At 50.2% G+C, this 17679-nt stretch overlaps 1 protein-coding gene across 1 annotated transcript; it reads right to left on the reverse strand.

Annotated features, from left to right (window-relative positions):
- Window positions 1–4852: 4852 nt before the first annotated feature.
- Window positions 4853–8233, reverse strand: LOC122386295. Its single transcript, XM_043375368.1, has one exon. The coding sequence runs from the start codon at window positions 8231–8233 to the stop codon at window positions 4853–4855; it is 3381 nt and encodes a 1126-aa protein (XP_043231303.1).
- Window positions 8234–17679: the final 9446 nt, after the last annotated feature.

Consider the following 17679-nt stretch of genomic DNA (forward strand, 5'->3'; position numbering starts at 1 on the left):
TGGCAAACAATGTCGCTCACTGCTGGTCATTCTGCGCCAGTGTGGCGGCCTCGCTCGTATGCCGCATACAATGGAAGAAACGGCCAGCCACGCGTCGCCGCAAGCAGGCTAAATTACCATTTACCCAAACATGAAACATGTTTTCCCAACCGGATCTGTAGTCTGTACGAATGGCGAGCAATGTGTGATTATATGGTACTCAAGCTCGTGCTCGGTGATTTGTGCTGCTTTTTGAAACCTGTTTTGATGGTGAATTACCTACCTTATACCTTACTGTAGTTTTGGCTGTAGCTTTCAGCGAAAACATAATTTGGCTCTCTGTTATTAATCCATTTTATTTTCTTCGGGTGTAAACCATGGTTGGTACGCATTTGAAGTGCGCGTTTTAGCATGGTCGTTATTCTAACTTTTCTCTTTGTTCTCTATGTCACAATAAATGGAGAATCAGGGACGTAGCCAAGGGGAGGGGGCCACGGGGGCAATGGTCCTCTTAAGACGAAAAATAAAATGAAATAAAAAAAAATAAAAAAATAAAAACATCTGCACGACAACCCCAAAAACAGTGGTCCAACTCCAAGGAAATTTCCTTTTTTGGAGGGGGTACTTACGACACTAGGCTGCGATCTGTGGCCCATCCCTGAGCAAAATCCTGGCTATGTGACTGTGGAGAAATGGGGAAAATGTTCTTTCTTTGAGAAACATTTTGTTTCTCAGAAGTTGTTTCTCAGAAGTTCGTCCTAGGGTATAAGGTTCAAGATAGATAGATAAAACCAGCATTTATCAGGGACATGTATGCCTCGGGAATAAGAGTTGTTGACGATATAGTTGCTAATAATGGTAATATATAATACTGAACGAGGCCGGTGTAAATAAATTTTCAAGACCGAGGTCCTTACTGAATTTTTGAACGAGGCCGAAGGCCGAGTTCAAAAATCAGTAAGGACTGAGGTCTTGAAAATTTATCACCGGCCGAGTTTGGTATGTATTTTACTGTATGCCAACGATAAAATAATTGTCTAGACCGAAGCTCTTAGCCGTTTTTTGAACGAGGCCATCCCAAAATGTTGACTTGGTAATTCGTTTTTGACCGTGGTCAATTTGCTTACACCAGTTATTACCACACCCCTCTGGCTAATGTATTTGAATAGCCCAGGCATACAGTAATGTGATGAATGTAGAAGAAGTTAGAAAGGCATATCCTCGTGCAACATTGAATTTACTCACAATTCAGAGTAGGGGAGAGTGGGGTAATTTGGCCGGTGGTGTAAATTGGCCGCCCCACCTGTGCGAAAGCTGATAAAAGTGAATGAAATAACTTAAGTCTCTATTCATTTGTCATCGGTAGAACTAACTCGAGAACAAATGTTAAAACTTTCCCCCTCTTAGTTTTATTCAAAATTAATAAAAGGTGAATTTCGTTAGAAAATGGTAACTTTTACTTCCGTTTAAAGATTTGTATAACATGTAGTATTTGGGCTGTAAACGGATTCCAACATTATAGCGCCATTTTTTTAGGGTGCTCAGCGGTTCCAAGAGCAATTTCATCTAGTTTTGTACAGCCATGACGACTTTAAAGACAAAAATTTTCAGAATGGCAATGTGGGGTTATTTGGCCGGGACTATATATAGTCCCGGCCAAGTAGCGGGGCAACTTGGCCGGTGCGCTCAGAGTCACTATGCTGGGACGGCCGAGTTGTAATGGTCAATTATACCATAAAGGACATAATTCATGACCAACTTTGACTACCTTGATGCCATATTTCCTATTGGACAGCTGTAAGGGTATGTGACGTCATCAAAGGTAACCTAACGCTTTTTTTGCTAATAAATACTTACAGAAAAAGATACAGCCGCGCAAATGGCCTTATTGTGTTCAGCTCGTCAAGGCGCATCGAATGATATACATGATGACCTTGGACTCACGTAACCTTGAGGTCACGCGACCTGAGGTAGCGTGACCTGAAGCCAACCTTTGACCTTGACCTCTCGAGGTCAACACATACATGTTTCGATGCGGAATGACGAGAGAATTACGATGGTACTTTTAGTTTTGGCCCAGCTTGATTATTTCAAAAGCTATTCGTAAAAAAACTGTCATCGCATCTAAAGCCGCTATTTTGACTATTTTCGACCCCTGTGACCGCTGAGTCAACCTCCAAAATGCTTCAAATGCGTCATAGGACACACGTCATTGCTGAATGTGAAGCTGACTCGCCTTTAACAAAAATCAGGGCCTCAAACTAACACCGGCCAAATTGCCCCACACCCCCGGCCAAATAACCCTGCTAGTGGGGCAATTTGGCCGCTTTGCAGGCCTTTGTAATGCGTCACAATTTCAATATAAGTAGTTAATCTATTATTTCAAGTTTACTGTCCAAAAAAAGTAAAATGTATGCCGCACCTGTCAGCGTTGAGAAAATGCAGAAATGTGTTGTCCATTTTTAGTTACATCGTTTTCTTAAAAAAGCGGCCAAATTACCCCGCTCTCCCCTAAATAAAATAGATGGCTGTGATGAGCATCGTTACTATGTAATACAAAGGCTACTTCTTCTCGTATTACACAATTCAGAGTGTCATAAGTGCTAACTATACAGTATAATCCGCTTTACCCTCGCCGGGCTAGGGGACTGGGAGGTTGATGCAACCCCCCTAAGGTTTTTCGCGAATAACGTAAAAACGCGCCGCCAAATTTGGTTGGTATAACTATGTAATATGTATCCCTCGGGGGCAACCTTTTGGCACCTTCCCTGAAAATTTCAGGTCTCTGCCAAGTGCCATTTCAGGTCAGGTCACCAAAACCGTTACAATGTCAGGGTAAAGTTAGACTACATATATAAGCAACAACGGAATCGCTGAGTTTATCGTTTATAGCGTAAGAACCGCAAGATTTAGTGCCACCAAATTTCAGACACAACTAGGGGCAACCATTTGACATGTGATCTGGGAGTTTTGTGTTCCAGTGACCCCAGGTCAGGTCACAAATCACAAGAACCGGTACATGGTCAAAGTGGTACTGAAAATACGTTATTTTGTCCATGAGAATAGAGTCCCAACCCCCCCCCCCTCCCCTGGCCGTCTACGTTATGAAAAAGGCCCTGGCCTGGCGAGGGATAACCCTCGCCCGTATTGGTGTTTTTCCAGCCGCGAACGTATAAGGGGGAGGGGGGTCCGTTGGACCCCCCCCCCCTTGCCGTTTCGCCCCTGATCGAGCTAGAGCTTCGCAAAAAAGGAGCGTGTTGCCCATGACGAGAGGAAGCCGATGATACCCAATTTTAAGGTCCTAGGTCATCGGTTGACCTTCCAGGTCAGGTCAATGACCCAAAAGTCGTGAAAATCGGGACCTGTTAGAAAGTCGTAAAGCGTGGCTGCTGTGGGGTTTTTCGGGGTGCTGATCACGAATATCATGTTAGTTTTGATCACAGATGATGTCTTCATGCATTTAGGTCAGGTCGGGTCAGGTCAGGTCAGGTCAACCAGTAAGGGTATTCGTAGTAGGTGGCAACCGCCTCTGACAGCTTCGTAACATGTTACGAAGGCACCAAAACTACTTCGTAAATGTTCATATCGATGCTAAATTCGAATTCAGCTCCAAAAACTGGCATAGAAACATGTAAAACTCGAAAAAGTGAACCGAGGTCATCAAAGGTCAATGACCTGACCTGACCTTCCGGTGAACTTGACACCCGCCCTAATGCATGGGAGCAACATCATATCCCATGTTTGAACGCTTAAAACCACGAAAAGACTGCAAACGCGCGGCTAATGCGAGCCGACATACGCCGAATCGCGATTCCGGCCAAACATGGTCTCGAAAAGTAGGTCACAGGTCAAAGGTTGTCGCCACGCCGTCCTCTGGTCTGTAGTTGCGTACAGCGACACTTGATTTGACTGACTGGCTGTGGTGCAGGGTGAGGAGAAAGTGGATTTTGGTAGAGGATGGGAAGGAATGCGGTAGCCGCCGAGTGACCACAGCCCCTCGATGGCGAGGCTGCTGTGGTCAGACGGATCTGAGATGCTCCGGGATCTCGATGGCGAGATTGACCGAAACCGACTGGCCGCCCCAGGAACGAGGAGGCCACGAGTGTTGTATCCCGATGGCGAGACACGTCACTCGCGGTCAGCTTCGATGACTCGATGGCGAGACACCGCAGCCGCCTCCCTCCACACCCTCAATGAGAAAAGGAGAGAGAAAGTAGTGGGCCCCAGGACATAAAGACAGGTATCAGGAGCAGCCACGATTAGCACTGCTCGCACCGTCTTCCGCCACTTATGTCACCGCCCACCACACAAAGATGCACTTAGTAGGACGCTGTATTTGTTCTTTACCGTCCTCACCGCACGAGTCACAGACAGAGAGTGGGTCGGCGCAGCGAGCACCGGCCCCAGGTCACCTCGTTCCTCCCTCGCGGCACACGCCGGCGGCGGCCAATCACGACAGCGGGCCCTCACGTGACCCGAGCCGGGCCTCGCCTCGAGCGGGACCACCGGACGCACGTGGCCACCACATGGCTCGGCCGTAACCGGGCGGAGAGCGGCCGTCGGCCACTACATACTTCCCCACCGTGTTGCGCCTCGCAGCAACACTACACAATGCTCAGCCGACGCGCCAATGCTACATATAGACATTATACATTCTCACGTTCGCGGCCTTTAGAACATAAATGTGTCTTCACTCTTCACAGTTACCAAAGTCGTTGTTACAAACATACAAGACATATAAACACCGCTGCCAGCTAACCCTTTTAGCGATGACTCAAACATTCACCTCACAATATCAAACACTGTACGATTGCTCACCGCACAGCGCGCCTCGCGAATGATCCTCAGCCACCAGGCAGCCCAGCTCCCGCGATCAACGGCACTCTTCCTCCAGGAAGCAGATCTTTGCTGCTGGTCTGGTGTACGTCTTTCCGCAGGAGGTCCGTAGCGCAGCTGACCGGACTCTTCCGTCCTTACCCGGGAAGACCTGAACGATCCTGGCCAGAGGCCATGCTCCTCTGGGCAGATCGGACTCAGCCATGAGGACCAGGTCCCCTACTTGAAGGCTTCTTCTTTCCTGGCGCCACTTGCTCCGCTGTGTCAAAGTCGGTATGTATTCTCGAGTCCACCTTTTCCAGACGTGTTCAGCCACAGCTTGCGACTGTCTCCACCTCCGACGGCTGCACATGTCGTTGCCTCTTGTCAGGACTGGTGCCAGGTGTGGGGAAGCACGACCAAGCAGGAAGTGGTTAGGAGTCAATGCCTCGGGATCAGATGGATCGGAGCTCACATAGGTAAGTGGGCGGCTGTTTATCATGTGTTCGACCTCCGCGAACACAGTCAGGAGAACTTCATCGGTCAGCAGCTGAGATCCGACGACTGCCTGTAGGCACGTCTTGACCGACTTCACCATCCTTTCCCAAACACCACCCATGTGGCTGGCCGTTGGTGGATTGAACCTCCAGTCAATCTCGAAGGCGCTCAGGCGCTCAGGCATCTGCGCTAGCAGCACCTTTAGCTCTTCGCGTAGTTCACGGTTGCTGCCGATAAAGCTGGTACCGCGGTCCGAGAAAATAACCGCTGGCTGGGATCTGCGAGAGAAGAAGCGTCTGAGGGCCATGATGCAGCTGTCCACTTCCAGCGAATGTGTCAGCTCCAGATGAACAGCACGGGTCGCCAAGCACGTTATCAGCAGTCCGTATCGCTTCTCAGTTCTTCGGAACCGCTTCACTCGCAGTGGTCCAAAGTAGTCCACACCCACGTTCTTGAACGGATGATCGGCTTCGAGTCTCTGAGCGGGAAGGTCAGCCATCCTTGGTGGCGCCGGAGCAGCTCTGCGTCGATGACAATAGAGGCAACTGCGGAGCTGCTTCTTCACCTCTGCGCGTCCTTGGGGAATCCAGAACTTCTGCCGTACTTCATTCAGCGTGTGTTCTGTCCCCGCATGACCATGACGGACATGCTCTTGCATGATGATGAGCCTGGCGAGCTCGCTTTTCCTCGGCAGGATGATCGGATGTCGGGACTCCTCGGGAATAGATGTTTTCCCGATGCGTCCTCCAACACGGACCAGGCCATTGCTGTCGCAGATCGGTGTCAGCGAAAGCAGAGGACTGGAAGTCTGGATCGGCCGTCGCTGTTTCAGACATCGGAGTTCTTCCCCGTACGTCGTGAGCTGCTCTTGTCTGATGATCCAGACTTCGGCCTCCACCATCTCAGAGCGTGATAGTGGACCTGATAATGGAGGTTGTCGGCCAGGCAAGAACGCCTTCAGGTTGTGCACAAAACGCTTGATCCAGCCGACAACTCGCTTGTACTTGATCCACGATGAATACTTCGCTGGGTCCGGTTCTTCTGGTCGTGTTGATGCTGCGATGACATTCACTGACGTCGCCTGTTTTTGTTCTTCTTCGTTGTCTGCCAGTGGTGCCAGCTTCTCCACTGGTGGCCACTGGTCGACGTCCTCACGCAAGAAGTCTGGACCAGCGATCCAACGGCAGTTGTGCGCGAGCGCGGAGACATGAAGTCCTCTGGAAGCATCGTCCGCCGGATTGAGCCTACCAGGCACGTGACGCCAGCTTGCGTCACGCGTCAGCTCGTGGATTTCGGCCAGCCTGTTGGCGACGAAGGTCTTGAATCGGCGAGCTTCGTTGTCGATGTACTGTTGCACAACCTTACTGTCTGTCCAGCAGACGATGTCGTCAGGTCGTTGGGATAGCTCCCCGACGACAGCGTCCGTCAGCCGCGCTCCCAAAACCGCCGCCTGGAGCTCCAGTCGGACGATGGATAGAGGTTTTACCGGAGCGACTCGGCTCTTCCCCATCAGGAAGCGACAGTGGTGACATCCGTCCCTCGTCGTGGTCCTCAGGTATGCCACGGCGCCGAACGCCTCTTCGGAGGCGTCACAAAAGACATGGAGCTCACGCCGTACTGTCTCGAGGCCTCCTGGCGTCACGCACCGTTGGACTGTCACCTCAGTCAGCTTCTCTGACTCTTTCAACCATTCTGTCCAGGTGCTGAGCTCAAGCTGTGGCAGCGGGTCGTCCCATCCCAAGTGAAGGCACCACAGCCGCTGCATCATCACCTTCGCTCGCACCGTGAACGGAGCGACGATTCCAAGTGGGTCGAAAATCGCTGAAACCTTGCAGAGGACTCCTCGTTTGGTTGCACTGGCTTCTTCATCTCGTAGTCTGAAGCCAAGAGAGTCTTCTTCCTCATTCCAAACGACCCCAAGAGCCTTTTCACTCAGTTTTGAGCCTTTCAAGCACAGACTCGTCGAGGGATTTGCCCTTTCAGCCTCTGGGAGACTCCGAAGAACTGTAGGTGAGTTGCTGCGCCACTTCGTGAGATGAAAGCCGCCGTTCCTCAGAGCTTTCATCACCTCTGCTTGCAGATCATGAGCAGCTGCTTCTGTCATGCTTGAAAACAGGCAGTCATCCATGTAGAAGCTCTGGATCATCTCATCAGGGCTCACTGGGCCTTCCGCACTGACTGAGGCTCCGTGATCTTGAAGGGCTCTTCGCAGCACGTAGTTGGCGATGGTCGGCGATGACTTCGCTCCGAAGATTACCACCTGCATTTGGTAGACATCAGGTTCACGTTGTCGCTCCATGTCTCTCCAGAGGAAGCTGGACGCGGGCTGGTCAGCTTCCCGTATCCGGACTTGGTGAAACATTTGCTTGATGTCGGCTGTGACTGCAATTAGTCCCTCTCTGAATCGCAGCAGTACCCCGGGAAGGTTCTGGAGTAGGTCTGGGCCTGTGATTAGCTTCTGGTTCAGGGACGCTCCCTGGTACAGTGCCGCAGCGTCGAATACGACTCTCACCTTCCCCGGTTTATTGGGATTGAGGACTGCATGATGTGGCAGGAACCAGCGCTTCTCCTTGGGTTCCATCATCTCTTCTCGTGATAACTTCCTTGCATGTCCATCATTGATGTACCCATCAATTATGTTCTTGTACTTCTCCGCAAGTTCTGGATGCTTTTCCAGTTTCCTTTCTGTTGATGTTAGCCGGTAGTATGCCTGCCTTGAGTTGTCGGGGAACGTCGGATTTTCCTCACTCCACAGCAAGCAGGTCTCGTATCTCTCACCGACCTTTTTGGTCTCTTGATCCAGAAGAGCCAATGCACGGAGATCTTCTTGAGATCTTGCGTCCTTGACGTTGATCTTTGTGCCAAAGGCTTCAGTGGTCCACCACTCCTGAACCAGCTCACTCAGGTTCTCTTCATCTGTTGACTGTTTGCGTACAAACATGACGTGCCGCGTACTACGGGGTACCAGTGCCGACACAGATCCAGTCAGGGTCCAACCGAAATCTGTCCTCACTGCGACCGGTTGGCCGGTACCTCCCACTCTGATCTCCCGTTGCAGGACAGCTTCCAGTATGTTGGCCCCGAGCAGCAGCTCGACACGTGCACCACTGTACTGAGGAAAGTCGAGACCCTGCAGATGCTTCCAGCTGGAGGTCTGTCGTCGGCTGATGCTGGGTGGAGTAACATTCAATCCTGGCACAGACCAAACTTCCGGGATTACGATGCGGCCCTCTTTGGCATCGGCAGAAATAGGGCTGACTGTCAACGGAACACGGATGGATGACTGTCTCTGTCCGCTTCCTTCGACGTTCTGAAGTCTGAGCTCTTCACGCTCCCCCTTCACACCGATTTCTTGCAGCACCTTCTCACAGCAGAGTGACGTTTGCGCCCCCGGATCCAGAAGAGCGACAACATCCTTGTCACCGTTCGGGCCGTGGACTCTGACAGGAACCAGTTGTACAGGGTGTTTCACTAAAAGTGTCAAAAAGTAAAAGGCCCTAATGCACATAATAACAATGTTTTCTATGGACATTTGCACATCATTCCATCCGCAATTGTTGGACATTTGAATATATAAAAATGATATCACCGTCACTCAAACCTATTCCACATATCCGCCGCTTCTTTTGATGCACCGTTTCGGCACGTGTCCGGAGGTGCCTCACAGCCCGTTTTCATCTTCAGCGTCCAGACTGTCGGCAAAGCCTTGCATTGTGCTCTTCAGCTCCAAAAGTGATGCGACTTAAGTCTTCCTCAGCTCTGCGAGAGCTACTGACCAAAACCAGAAGGCTAGCGGTGACAGATCGGGGCGGTGAGGCAGCTGATTATTCGGCCCGGGAACGGAACTTCTGGTCCAGCCAGTTCTTGGTGGCTACAGCCGTTACAGTGGTTGTTTTTGATAAATTGGGGACTTGGCTATTTCTGATGTTGAAATAAGCTTCTTGTTATCTTAAAAGGCCCTAAAAAAGACCCTGACCTTTTCAACGATTTCCGCCGAGAGTTGGGGGCGACCCGCCTTTTTTGGACTGGAACCGGCATCAAAGGAACCCTTTTAAACCTCTCAAGAAGCCCTTTGAAACTTTTATAATCTGGGTCGTAGCGAGGTGAGAGAGTGAAACGTTTCCTGAAAAGTCGGCGCACGGTTTCAATGTTTCTGATAGCACCAAATGTAAGTGTAATCCACCGCTCCTGTTGCGGTGTAAATAATCTGTTCTTGTTCTGTATAAGGAAAAAAACGACTAGTAACTTTGGCCTCCTGCCCTCGCTCCGTATGAGTGTAAAATATATCTTAAGTGGCCAAAGCATAAATGTCCAAAAATTTGCAACAAAGCCACGTGCGCAACCACGTGCTTTGCGTATTTTATATATCTTTAATAAGCATTTACTTTTTGACACTTTTAGTGAAACACCCTGTAGAAGCGTGTCTGTGGCTTCCGTCATGGCTGCACCAACGATCGGATCTTCTCTGTTCAGGCGATTCTCTGTTCTGCCGCTGCTCTCCCCGCCCCCTGAATCACCTCTGGGCGTATGTAGAAGCTTGTGATGTGTCGCCCTGCATCCATCTGTGCCACAGCGCTTGGCAGATCTACACGATCTGACGAAGTGCCCCTTCCTGAGACAGGCCCAGCACAGTCGCTCCCGTCTCACAGTCACGAGCTTTTCCTCCAATGCCTGGGCTTGAAAATCAGGACAGTTTTCCAGTTTGTGCTCCCCTTCGCAGACGACGCAAGGCCTGAGCCTATGGCTTTCCTCACGCGGTGAGGATGCGGAAGTGGCCAATGTCGTCCGCCTCGTCATGGTCTCTTTCGGAGTCACCACAGTCTTCCTCTTTTCGGGGTCACGGCTCGGGCGAGTGGTGTAGCTCAACACGTTCATCTGGATCTTCAGCCACTCGCTAAACATCTCCAGATTGGGCTGGTTTGGTCGCATCCTGTAGACTTCTTGGCCCCACTGATAAGTCAGCTCGTCAGGGAGCTTGGCAATCACTCTGCGGAGGGTGTCGCTTGCCCCCAGATCATAATAGTAGCCCAGGGCTCGCAGAGTCATAACCGTGTTGCTGATGGCGGAGCTGAACCTCTCCATTGACGCCAAGCTATTCACACTTGGTGCTGGGGTAGAAAACATCTGATTGAGACTTGCCTGGCTGATTTCGTCTTTCCGACCGAAACGTTCATATAGCGTCTTCAGTGCTTGCTCGTACAGCGATCCATCAAACAAAAGCCCTTCAATGGCTTGGTGGGCAGGGCCCTCAACTGCTTGCTGCAGATGAGTCATCCGCTCTGCATTCGTCAGCGATGTCTGATTGTGGACCAGCACTTTAAAGAGGCTGATCCATCGAGGCCAGTCAGCGGGATCCCCTCGATAGGTGTGGAGGCTGAGGCTCGGTACACTCTTGGAGAACGCTGTTGACTGACTCGAGCGTGCTTGCTCTTGAGAAACATCTGGAATCATCCAGGTACTGGGATCTAGGGTTGTGGTTGCACTTCCAGCTGAGGCCTCAAGTGGTGCCCCAGTCGCAGCTTGATCGGCTGTCGTCGGCTGCACGGCGTCGTTCACAGCGCAGTCTTCGTTTGCCAAATGGTGTGTGGCAGCGGTGTGACCTTCCTGCCGCTCGTCCCTCTGTTGATCACGCTGAGAGTGCATGCCGCAGTTACCCATGGATGTCGCAGTGCCCTCACAGACACCTTCACGTGTTGGCTTTGCTTCTTCTCCCATCCCAGCGACAGCTTCGTCAAAGTCATGACGACGATCCCAATTCAGGTCATCTTCAGCAGCGCGATAGAGACGGACCTTTCTTGCTGCTCGATTTCGAGTCTCTTCAGCTATCTTCAGCTGAAGTGCACTGTCGCGCTCTTGAAGCTCCCACTCTTCTTGTTGTCGGAGATTCTCCATTTCGAGCTGAGCTTCACGTTGGCGTTTCTCCGCCCTTTGCCTCTCCATCATGTTACGGCGACTTTCTTCTACCTGGGCCCTGACGTCTTGTAGCTTGCGATCCGCATCCTCCAATTCTACGGCGACCACTCTTGATCGGACTGAAGCGGCCGTCCCTGCTGACGTATGTGACTTGGCGTGACTCGGCCCACGGCGGGAAGTGGTAGCTGATGAACGAACTTCGTCCAGCTCTTGGAGATATTGTTGAATCTTGCCCTGGATGGCTAGCTCTTCTTCTTCGAAATGATCGGCATATGCTTGAGCTTCTTCAATCTCTTCGTCTCCCAACTTGCTTTCATATGTCTGATGAGTCTTTCGCAAATCGGCAAATGCTTCTTCTAGTCTTGCGCTGACCTGATGGATGCGGTCACGATTAGCATGTCTTGTTATCTCTACTTCTACTGCTTTGCTGGCCCTTGTCGTAGCAGCCCTCTTGCATCCACGCAGTCGGCGCAGGTCAGCAAGCTCCTGATCCTTGGCGGCACGCTGAGCTTCAGCCATTGTAGGATCGACTGCTTGAGTTTCACAACTGTATTCTGCATCCATTCAGCAGTTGCGATGGGATCTCAGGTTGAGATCCGGCCCGTGGAGGACCAGAAAATGTCGCCACGCCGTCCTCTGGTCTGTAGTTGCGTACAGCGACACTTGATTTGACTGACTGGCTGTGGTGCAGGGTGAGGAGAAAGTGGATTTTGGTAGAGGATGGGAAGGAATGCGGTAGCCGCCGAGTGACCACAGCCCCTCGATGGCGAGGCTGCTGTGGTCAGACGGATCTGAGATGCTCCGGGATCTCGATGGCGAGATTGACCGAAACCGACTGGCCGCCCCAGGAACGAGGAGGCCACGAGTGTTGTATCCCGATGGCGAGACACGTCACTCGCGGTCAGCTTCGATGACTCGATGGCGAGACACCGCAGCCGCCTCCCTCCACACCCTCAATGAGAAAAGGAGAGAGAAAGTAGTGGGCCCCGGGACATAAAGACAGGTATCAGGAGCAGCCACGATTAGCACTGCTCGCACCGTCTTCCGCCACTTATGTCACCGCCCACCACACAAAGATGCACTTAGTAGGACGCTGTATTTGTTCTTTACCGTCCTCACCGCACGAGTCACAGACAGAGAGTGGGTCGGCGCAGCGAGCACCGGCCCCAGGTCACCTCGTTCCTCCCTCGCGGCACACGCCGGCGGCGGCCAATCACGACAGCGGGCCCTCACGTGACCCGAGCCGGGCCTCGCCTCGAGCGGGACCACCGGACGCACGTGGCCACCACATGGCTCGGCCGTAACCGGGCGGAGAGCGGCCGTCGGCCACTACAAAGGTCATTAGGGTTAGGGTCATGAAAATTTCATGGTAGGTGTAAAATTGATTAACGCGAGGGTACTGAACGTTTCGTCGCGATCGGCGCTTTTTACGCGAGTTATTGGCGAAAAACCGAGGGGGTCCGTTCGACCCCCCCCCCCCCCTATACGGGCGAGGGTAATAAATATCTATAGGAATCTTGAATAACTCCACCTTTGTGACACTGCTTTTTGGATTTACTAAGCGGTGGCCTTATTAACTGGAGTCAGTTTATGCTTCTATGGACAAATCCGTGAACAGCACAAGTGGCCACAATAAGCGGATGGGTTTGTTATCCCAGGATTTATTAAGCGGATTCTACTGAACCAGCACAATTGAAAGAAATTATCCGACGAAATAAAGGAAATATAGTTGTAGATCCCAGGCGACTTACAATATGTATAAACGGGCAATACCAGAAGATTTTAACATGCAAATGCCGTCACTACTATCAAGGCGTACCTAAACCAAACTTCTTCACCGTCTGCAGTAGGAATAATTAATAGGCAGGCATATTCCAACTAGAAAGTATTTATGCACGAGAGGGGTACGTAGTTGGGAGTCCATTATGCTTGAAATACTTTGAATTACATAGATGATCTTTAACATTTTTTCTTTGGATGTGTAGACGTTAAAATATTGTGGGCAAAGGTCATCCGTCATCTTGAAAATAAATCTTTCGACTTCCCAATAACTTCAAAACAAATAGTTCACTAGTTTGTGGAAGCCCTGCGGCACCACCCTTTGTGAACCCAACCATGTATTTATAACAAAACAATACATTGTTAATGTGAAGCTGGGCAATAATGACAGGGCCCAATGGCAATGTGGCACTTCCAAACGCTATGGAGACCCGTATGGCCCCCTGTGGTGGGTTCCGGTCTTGGGACTGGGTAGGTGGGTAGATGGTGGGCACTGGGCAGTAGGGTTGTTAAAAAAAACGAATTTTGGAAAAGTATACGGGCTCATGGCTCGTGTTGTGAGGTATTCTTTTCTGAGTCCAACGATGCCCTTTTTTCCGAAAAATATTAACTGCTTCATGCTCCCCAAACGGCTTGAAGAGGGCCATGTCACGCCCGGCGACCGGCCGGTGTCAATAAGGGCGAGAATTCGCCGCCGCGCACGGGCGGAAGCGCCTTATCGGCACCGCGCGCCACAACATCTACCGGGCGGCCGGCCGGCCGATGGGAGGGAGTGAATGCGTGGTCTTCTTTCACATGATAGGGGTGCGCTAGCCCATATTGTCGGAGCGGAAAGCTTCAGTGCAGCATCGTTGCCTCTGCTGCGGTGTTCTGTGTCGATGGTTCAGAAAATAGGCCAAACAGAACTAAGAAAAGACTCAATGCTTCTGGCTAGTTCATTCGAAACAGCTCGTTTCGAGAATACACGTAGGCGGCTAGCGAGCAGTAATCGCCACGCGCTTTGAGAATGTGGATCGATCATGGTTGTTCAATACAATAGCGCCCGTGACACAGAGCGCAGCTGCCACTCAACGAACCATATCGCTTTGTTCATTAGTCAAGAAGCGAACTCTGAGCAACAGCACAGCTCTTTGCACTGCTGTTGACAACTTACATTGCTTTTAGACATTACGGTGGCTTGCAGCCCACATATGCTGTTGCCAACTGCATGCGAGAACTTGAAGTTAAAGGGACTATCCCACCTTCTAAAATGTTGTTAAAACCAGTTAAATTGTGCCCGACTTTATAGATTGGATGACCAGGAACACGGTTCTGGCATTTATTTTTCATTAAACATCTTAGGCTTCCCATATTCCAAACACAAACTTTCAAATATGTGACGTCACAGCCCAAAATTACCTCCTTCCCCAGGCCACATTACTGTCATAAAGCTGATTCTTTTTACTCTGTAGGCACCACAACAAAGTTCAGACCAAGTTTTAAGCGATTTTTCAACGAACAAACCCATTAAATCAGAATGACAAAACGAAGTGACGTCACACTAACGGTCGCTCCATGTTGAAGATAGGACCTTGTGCAAGGCCCATTTTCAAATGAAGGGAACGAATTTCTTCAACACCAAGAGGCCGCGGGGGTTGCAACCTAGATAGATAGTGGTTTCTGAACCTCGCCGCAAACTTGGCTATCTCAACTCAAACCCCATGTTAAAGGTGGGATAGTCCCTTTAAGCGAAAATGATTCACTCAAAAACCAAACTCAAACAGCCTTTAGCATTCACCAGATAGGGCAGCCTCCACCGAGCATCAGTGGATCGTTCGTACTCACGATCAGTGATGATCTTGTGGTTGGTGCCGTTGAACATGACGCTGTTGATGCTGCCGCGCATAATATCCGAGAAGAACACCGTCCTGGCTTCGTAATCAAACGCCAGCCCGATAGCCTGCCGCACAATATCCTTCGAGTCGATGGCCGGGAACGGCCATCGCCCTGGTGGGGTCTGTTTATAACGCGACCTGGTGGGGGGGGCTATTTTTTGCCCCCCCCCCTCGTATCTCCGAAACTACTGGATGGATCCGCAAAATTCAAACGGCGTTCGAAAGGCCTGTCAAATTTGTCGAAGGAAACCAAATTTCATTGACCTCGGGGTCACCGATGACGTCACAGGTCAGGTCAAAGATGAAATGTTTCACCGTTCACGGGTCTTCTAAGGAATGCGCTATAACACCGAGGAAAACGCATTTTGTCGAGAATCAGCGATAGGGCGTCAGTTGCCTAGTAGATATGTTGCTATTAGAGGTCACTGACAATACCAGGTCACGTCACAGGTCAGGTCACCAAGGGTCACAGGTCAGGTCACATGAGCCCAACTTTACTAAGGTTGTGTGATGCATGTTTTATGGCCAATTTTTCATTTCCAACTCAATGGTGTTGGTTATAAGACTATCAGGTACGGCTTAGGTCACTTTCTGGTGAAGTTTAGGTCAAGGTCAGGTCAAGGTCAGGCCAAAAAAGGTCAAATTTTAAAGTTGATAGTTTTGCATAAAATGGGTATTGATTCGATGCAGCTCGTCACGGGGAGTCTAATGGTGGTCTTTGTTTTGCGCTACGGGGTCTAGAATCGCTAAAAATTGAGTTTGAAAATTTGACGTCATCAATTTTGAACAGTTTTTTCACTATAACTTCGCCAAAAAAAGAGGTATCAATCTCAAATTTGGTATGTGGATGGAAGGCGGTAAGGACTATCACATATATTCCGGTTTTTGCGAAATTCAAAAAACTTTTGGGATTTTTCGATCATTATATCCAAAAAAATTATTTTTTGATTTTTGGGAGTCAAAATCCAAAATTTCAAAAATCCGAGATAGCAGTTTTGTAGCCCTGTCAATTCTACAGCTTTTATGTCCTTATCATTTTTCTGTATTTGCAAAGCTATAGGCCTGACAGCTCTTCCCGCGAAACCCTTTTTTGGGTCGAAAACGGCAGAACATGACGTCACTCTGACGTCATTTCCGGCCAACCTATCATAGCCTTTGGAAAAATTTTTGGTCACCATATGTAAAATTGATGTCCAGGAGGGTACTGAAAGTTTGGTTACGATCGGCGCAGCGGTTCTGGAGATATATCGAAAAGTCTGGAGGGGGGGGCAAAAATAGCCCCCCCCCCCCCCACCAGGGCGCGGGTTAAAGGTGGGATAGTCCCTTTAACTAAGAACAGCAGGAGCTGGCAAGGTGCAAGGACAGAATATGGAGACCCCGACATCGACGTTAAGTAACTTACATTTGCAGTTAAAAAAGGATGACATGCCCGGGAATGACGCGGTGGCCACCCTGACATTGTGCCGAAGTTGGGCGTGAGTAGAGACAATAGCGGGAGTACACATACAAGTCAAGCGCCCCTAACTCCAACCCTTCGGGCAGCAAACTGCACCAGCAACCCGGCCATGTCCACCGATGTCGTTCAAAATCCGAATCCAGAGCCGGCATAGAGCACGGATCCATGCCCTGACGTGACATATATCCCCGGCGTGTCACGACAGTACCTATACCTTACCTATTTTCAAGTCTCATGTTGAGGTGAGAAGCGATCAGCGTCCAGTTCAACTTCGACGCCAGACTCGTACTCAGACCCGGCAAAGAGAGCACGGCTCAGCCCTGTTTCCGCGGCTTCTAATGGCCACATCGGGACGAGACATCTCCAATCGTATCGTCTGTTTTACCTACTACAAAACCAGGTTGCTGTGTTGCGATTAGCACGATACATTTATTGCGTAGATATCTGTTAAATGCGTAATTAATTAGAAATAGGAAAAGTAAACAATGCCATCGTCATTCGCCAAACAGGCCAGGTCAAGCATAAGTCTGTCCATCATGACACGCCGGAGATATGTCTCATGTCTCGGGGCGGAGCCGCGCTCTATGCCGGCTCTGGATTCGGGTCTTGAACGACACCGGTGGGCACGGCCGGGCTGCCGCTGCCGCTGCTGGATTGAGCGACACAATTGATTTATAAATTATATGTGTACTCCCGCTATTGTCTCTACTCACTTCTCACTTCTTCACACTGTCAGGGCGGCCACCCTGTCATTCCCGGACATGTTATCTTTTCTTTCGAACTGCTAATCTAAGTAAAACAAACGTCAATCCTGTTGCTTCAGCATTTCACTTCAACGAAACTGCATGACATTGGTGACGCCGATGCTGGTCAGAGCCATGCCCCAAAACTTGAGCCAATGACTGTGCGAGGTCTCCATATTCTGTGCTTGCACCCCATGTGCCAGCTCCTTATCCTTCATAAATTTCGCATACAGTTGCGCAGCAGCATATTTGGGCTGCGAGGCATCGTCCAAATGCAATGTATGTTGTCAACAGCAGTGCAAAGAGCTGTTTTATTGCTCCGAGTTTGCAGCTTGATGAATATTGAACAAAGCGATATGGTACGCTAAGGAGGCAGCTGTATTCTGTAAACGGAATGTTTCGAGTGAATTACCCGAATTGTATTGAGTCTTTTATTAGTTCTGTTTGGCTTATTTTTAACAATCGACACAGAACACCGCAGCAGAGGCACCGATGCTGCACTGAAACTTTCCGCTCCGACAATGCACCCCTATCATGTGGAAGAAGACCACGCATTCATTCCCTCCCACCACTGCACCGGCCGGCCGGCCGCCCGCCCGGTAGATGTCGTGGCGCGCGGTGC

This window comes from Amphibalanus amphitrite, unplaced genomic scaffold (genome assembly GCF_019059575.1).
Source record: "Amphibalanus amphitrite isolate SeventyFive unplaced genomic scaffold, NRLGWU_Aamphi_draft 000246F_arrow, whole genome shotgun sequence".
Lineage (NCBI taxonomy): Eukaryota > Metazoa > Arthropoda > Thecostraca > Balanomorpha > Balanidae > Amphibalanus > Amphibalanus amphitrite.